The 6,365-nt window shown below is 42.5% G+C and overlaps 1 protein-coding gene across 1 annotated transcript; it reads right to left on the bottom strand.

The window, feature by feature from the left end:
- Positions 1-305: 305 nt before the first annotated feature.
- On the bottom strand, positions 306-1,282 carry LOC113105970 (interleukin-8). Its single transcript, XM_026267415.1, has 4 exons — positions 1,112-1,282; positions 866-998; positions 649-735; positions 306-502 (listed from the first exon to the last, which is right to left on the bottom strand). Exons 1-4 carry the CDS (start codon positions 1,173-1,175, stop codon positions 490-492), a joined length of 297 nt encoding a protein of 98 aa, XP_026123200.1. The 5' UTR covers positions 1,176-1,282; the 3' UTR covers positions 306-489.
- Between the last annotated feature and the right edge of the window lie 5,083 nt (positions 1,283-6,365).

Genomic DNA, 6,365 nt, shown 5'->3' with positions numbered 1-6,365 from the left:
AGTTAAACCTTATTTGGTAAACAGAAGTGAAGTGATATTTAGGCTTGATATTTCATTGTCATATTTATAAATAACTGGGGGTTTTGGAGCCAACATAACAGCACTAGCCATGCAGTGCTAAAAAAAAAAAGGAATCATGAGGTTTTGTGGAAGTGGTTGGAAAATAGTTTGTGGTTTCATTATTCTTATATATATATATATATATATATATATATATATATATATATATATATATATATATATATATATATATATATATATCAAAAAAAGATAAATATGTTAAAAAGACACAGAAATACTTAGAGTTTGTATAAAATAGTTTTATTTAAAAAAGATATAATAAATAAATACATAAATATAAATACAATACATATGTGGACAACACGCAATATTAAGCAAACAAAACCAAACAGTCGGACTGGCCATTGCTACAGATGTGGCAGTATCATACATTTCTTCAGGCTCATCTTCACAGATGATCCAATACATTCACGGTGCTTTGCTGCAAAACAACAAAAAAGGCATTTATTTAATAACATTGTTATTTCCTTGACAAATGTGATGAGACCTGATAGTTGGTTCTTATTAATCTGTTTTTTTTTTCAGCATTAGACATCGCACAGGTAGTGTAGATTTACTGACACTTACTTTGCAATGATCTTCTCAATGACCTTCTTAACCCATGGTGCTTTAGGGTCCAGGCAGATCACTTTCTTGGATTCCTTCAGGGTGGCTCTGTGTTAGAAATACAGAGAAAAACCAGTAAGAATCCAGTTTAATACTATAATATTAATCTGAATTATTAATGATTTCTTCTAAGCATGCAATCTGCAAGGGTTAAAGCATTATTAGTGTGAAAACTCACATGATCTCTGTGTCTTTACAGTGTGGGCTTGGAGGGAAGAGCTCCACACTCTCTATGTGTTTCCCAATGCGCCGACTCTCTGTTTCAATGCAGCGACAGCGTGGATCTATTCCCAGACCTCGAAGACTCATTCCTGAAAGCCAAATAATATGTTACATTTTCATCACATACATGCAAAATGTGAAAGTGCATTTTGTACTAACTATGGCTACTGATTAACCTGTAAGATTACTGCAATTCTCTTACCTTCACCAATGGTCAGGAATCCCAGGAAAACAATAACAGAGACTAAAAAGATTTTGCAGTGCATTCTGCCAAGAACTAACAAATGATTAAAGTAAGTCTAAAGTTTTGGATGCTAGATATCTGAGGCAATCAGATCTGTTGTTGAGTTCTGTCCACACTGTGGAACTTGCAGCTCTTATAAAGCCCAGAGTAAGAGGAAATTGCACAATGACTCAACTGGGAAAGTTTGTGATGATGTCACAGGTAAGCCTGTAGTCATACATGTGATTGTGGATTATGAAAGTGACGATGAGCTAGGGAATTTTAAAAGTTGTCTGATGTTGTTGTTTTTTTTGTTTTTTTTGCAAGACATTAATGTTGATTAAGCAGGTGAAAGTCACACTCATTCGCTTGGAAAAAATGGAAAGTTAAAGAGAAAAAATTAAAGAGAATGAAATTAACATATAATTTGGACATATTAATTTATTATTTACTGAATTTGTAAAAGTTAATTTATATTTATTAATGTATATTTATTTATTAAGCTAATAACTTGTAAATGTTTATTAACTTTTAATGTTTATAAATTTCTACAACTTTTGAGTAGGGATACAAATGAATCAATATCTATCGTTTTATTTACCCGGTGCATTTGAATGAGCCGTCTGATTGAACTGTTAGATTTTGCTGTATTTGGCTGAGCAGTAGTTTGGGTGGCTCGCCAATGTACTAGATTTCTCTAATACATAAAATAAGTAAGCTTGACCAAAGTTCTCGTGGGGAGCAGAATTTAATGAAGGTAGCAGTGTAGCAGTTCTTCGGCAGTGATGTTAACATGTCATCCTTCAAACAATATTAAACAATATTGCTGTCTGTAAGACCAGACTTTTATACCTGGTAACAAATGTGGTACAAATGCTGACCTAATGGACTAATTACATAGGCCATTTGGGCCACACTTTTGTATACAGTTTGAGTTGATATCATCTGAGACACAGATATACGTAATCTGTCAGATGAATCTGACTGTCCAGAGGAAGTGGGTGTGCAGGCCAGCATGCTTGATTAGTTTGCACAATATTACTTTCATATACAAAAAACAGATGTGTCATTTTGTCACATTACACTTCTACTTACTGGGAAAAGTAACATATTACCAGAAAGCTATCTGTTAATTATAAAGCTTCACTTCTGAAACTGCAACTGAGTTCATTTTGTGATTGATTATTGTTAATGACTGCATTTTTTTGAACAATTCTTGATTGCGAATTATAAAATGTTACAGTATGAGCAACAAAAAGGAAACCATGGATTGGGGAACAGTGGGCAAGACCATGGGCTGTGGAGCAGAGTTGGGCCTGGACTGAGGAGCAATGACAGAAACCATGGACTGTGGAGAAGAGGTGGGCCTGGACCATGGAGTAGTAGTGGAGACCATGTTGAAGCCAGGAGAGCAGGAAGCCAGGGTGAAGCCAAAGACCACCAGGGTGTAGCAGGTGGGACAGAGGATCCCCACAATGGAGCAGATGACCACCAGGGTGGAACCGGTGGAGCAGTTGAACAGAAGAGAGCAGGTGACCAAGGTGAAGCCCGCAAAGCAATAGACCCCCACAGGTAAGGAAGCTATGGTGGAGCAGAGACATGGACAGACCACCTGGCCATGACAGAAAAGGGGCAGAGTAACCTTGAACCCTCTCAGTGGCAGTAGCCTGACAGACAGAGAGTTTGTGAGTGGCCTTTATGGCTGTGGCAGGACAGGCAGAGAGTTCAGAGACAGCCTCCTTGGCAATGGCAGGTAATGCAGAGAGTTCAGAGACAGCCTCCTTGGGTGTGACCACTATGGTCAAAACAGGACAGGCAGGAAACTTACAGGTTGACACCATGACAGGACTGAGCTCTGGAGCTTGAGTGGGCTCTGGAGCAGATTCATGGACTGAAGTAGGCTCTGGAGATGATTTATGGATTGGAACAGACTCATGGACTGGACAGCAGTGTGCAGCCAATTCACACAAGACGGCAACTGCCCTCATGGACATTACAGCTGACGGATGGAAGACCTCCGGGCGGTGAGGTCCCGGGATGCCAGCTGCTCACACTGACATCATTGGTGGATCATGACACTGGCCATTAGTCTTATCTGTCTTGGTCCTAGCTCCACATCCACTGGATTGTGGGCACTATAGCCCCATCAAAAACATAATAAAACTGAAAGTACCTGAAAGATCTATATGTATACACTGTGAATTTATTTGAACCTTAAAATAATCTTGTTAATTTGATCCTATATGTAATCCATATATTATTATTTGTGTCTGGGTAGAATAAATGCCCTGATTGTGGGAAAAGACCTTGCAGCTCATTCTATATCAGATAAGAATGACTGATTCACAGTACAAGACGGCATCTGTTACCAGTTATTTGTATAGTTTCGTGTCTGGCGGTCATGCATACCTGTCCGTTTGAAAAAGAGAGAGAAATAAGACTAATTACAGACTAATTACAGAACCATAGAAAACCATTAAGCCATCAAGATTGTACTCTTCCTGAAAACTGGATGGAAACAATCCAGTTTTCTGTGGTATTAGTTTTTTTCAGCATGGTCTTAAATGAGGGATATTCTGCAAATGGTATAAGCAACACTGGAGGTGTACATGAAGAAGATGTCAAACTACTGTATAAGAAGTTTGATTTATAACCTAAACTGAATTTTTAGGATATTATTTTTCGGTGACTCTGCTTTTTGTGAAATTTTGCAGCACTGGAAAAACTCTTTCTCAAGAGACATTCGTGGTTTGGCAGCAGTCTGCAATTTTTTCTTTTTTTTATCCCCCACATCTGTTATCCTGCACTGCTTATTGAATTAAAAAGGAAATACTTCTTCGGATGAGATGAGATTTCTGGTGAAGTTCGAAAAACTTGTAAATGAATTCATGTATAGTTAATACTGTAAGCAGCACAGCTGGTGGTGATGTTAACATGTCATCCTTCAAACAATATTAACCAAAGTACTGTCTGTAAGACCAGACTTTTATACCTGGTAACAAATGTATGGAATTATTTTTGTGCCACAATCCTAAGCGAGTAATTGTACATTTTGAGCACAGAGAACTATATTTTGCAAGCACATTAAATTATATTTTGAAAAGAAATTAACAATCGCAAAAAAAAAAAAAAAATCGCTTGAGCAAAGAAAAAACGTTCAATTTAATAAAAAAAAATTAATAAAATGCAATACCGTTTTTCCATTTAGTTTAACAAATGGAAAATTAGTTTTTGGCTCTATATATCATTTTGTCTTTTGGGGTTTACAAATCGGTTTATGGCTTCAATATTTCATGCGCACTTGTGGGCGGTGCTAAAAGGCTGCTTTCATCTGATTGGTCGATTTGCTCCGCCTTCAGCTCGGTCTTTTCATTCTTTCGGCAGAATAAGAGTCAGTGCAAGTGCTGCACTGTAATGTCTGAAACTACAGCTCACTGTTAATTAAAATAATATTTGAAACAGATGTGGCTGGGCACATAATTCGTGCTGCTGTGACTTGCAAGTGACCCCTTTAAATTATTTCTAGGTTATAGTATTGTATGAATATTGTCCCACTGTAAATACAGTGCAAATAGTTCTGTCTCCTTGGATAAAAGTGAAGTGGAAATCAAAATCATTAATAGACTGAACAGTTCCATGATAATATGTCTGTAACATTTATTACTTTCGTCTTTTAAGTCTAAAGGCACTAGTTCCCTTTCGATACTTCACTCATACTGCGTATGGGGAAAAGCTCCTTTTTTCCTCGATACTGAAGCCTTTTTTCAATAACGCAGTGCAACTGCACTGCCATTGGTTTAATCTGTAAACTTTTTTAAACCAATGACAGCGCTGTGTAGCTGCGCGAACCTGTGGCGATGCAGCGCGCCAAAGCCCGCCAGAATGGGCGGGGCGAATGGCTATATAAGCAGGCAATCGCCAGAGGAAATCAGATCTTACTCCTTCAGCGACGACTTCACTTCGCTGGATCTCTGCTGAACGCCTTCGCCTGGAACGAGCTCTCGCCGTCGAAGAGGCACCGCAGCGGACCAGCTGAGACCGATTTTTCGGGCCGCCCGCTTCCCGCTTCTGGCCGCTTCTCAGCGATCTCCTGCCGCCATCCGGCGATCCTAAAAGAGCTTTTTCCAGCGGTTTTCACCGCTCTAAAAGAGCGTTTCTAACGCCGTTATAACGGCGACGGCCATGCCGCGCCACAGCTGTGGCACATGCAGAGCCCCTCTGCATGAGGACGACGGCCATGGTGAGTGTGTTTTCTGCCTGGGTAAACCCCATGCTGAGGCTGCACTCACTGAGACTTCATGCTGCTTTTGTGAAAGCATGAGTCTCGCCTCTCTGCGCTCGCGGATTGCTTTCTTTAATGAAAGTAATTCCGCCCCTCGCGCCCTCCCGTCTTTTTCCTCCCGTGAGCCGGCCAAGAAAAGACAGCGGGGAAGAGGGGCTCAGCGCCTGGATTTGGGTGAGCTCACGCTGGCTCAGCGCCCGCGTGCCTCACCCTCTCCAATGAGAGAGCCGTCCCCTGTCCTCTTCTCACGCCCAGAGCAGCGTCCCTCGCCTGAAGCGAGCGACCTCGTCTCTTTTGGCGGATCGGAGGACGAGCCGCTTGACGACTCCATGTCACTCGCGGCTTCTGAAACGGAGGACTGGGCCGGCGATTCTGACCCCGCCCACCTGCCGTCACTGGAGCCCATCGACGCCAGAGCTGGGATGGATGCCGAGCTTCTCCGCATCCTCTCCAAGGCCGTTGAGGAACTCCATTTGGAGTGGGCCCCCCCTGAAGAGCCGACACGCAGCAGGCTGGACGAGTGGTACCTGCCAGGACGCCGCCAGGCCCCCCGCCAGCGACCTGCCCCGTTCTTCCCTGAGGCTCATGATGAGCTGACAAAGTCGTGGCGCGCCCCCTACTCGGCCCGCCTACGCACTTCCTCTGCAGCTCTCAGCTCAGTAGATGGCTCTCAGGAGAAGGGCTATGAGCAATTGCCGCCCCTGGATGAGGCCGTGGCTGCTCACCTCTGTCCCCCCGCGGCTGTGGGGTGGAAAAATAAGAGAGCCCTTCCTTCCAAGCCCTGCAGGACGACCTCTGCCATGGCTGGCAGGGCCTACACTTCTGCGGGCCAAGCCGCTTCATCTCTGCACACCATGGCCATATTGCAGGTGTTCCAGGCAAAGCTTCTCCGTTCCCTGGATGAGTCTAGCTCTAGTGAACCTGCTTTCCGTGACCTCCGCAGCGCCACTG

This window comes from Carassius auratus, chromosome 1 (assembly GCF_003368295.1).
Source record: "Carassius auratus strain Wakin chromosome 1, ASM336829v1, whole genome shotgun sequence".
In the NCBI taxonomy this organism is placed as follows: domain Eukaryota; kingdom Metazoa; phylum Chordata; class Actinopteri; order Cypriniformes; family Cyprinidae; genus Carassius; species Carassius auratus.
Note: the sequence above shows the minus strand (reverse complement) of the source record. Positions and strands in the feature narration are given on the sequence as shown.

Coding starts and splice junctions, on each gene's coding strand:
- LOC113105970 (XM_026267415.1), bottom strand. CDS start 1,175: ATGCACTGCAAAATCTTTTTAGTCTCTGTTATTGTTTTCCTGGGATTC. Junction 999..1,111: donor ATTCCTGACCATTGGTGAAG/GTAAGAGAATTG, acceptor TTTGGCTTTCAG/GAATGAGTCTTCGAGGTCTG. Junction 736..865: donor TGTAAAGACACAGAGATCAT/GTGAGTTTTCAC, acceptor TTTCTAACACAG/AGCCACCCTGAAGGAATCCA.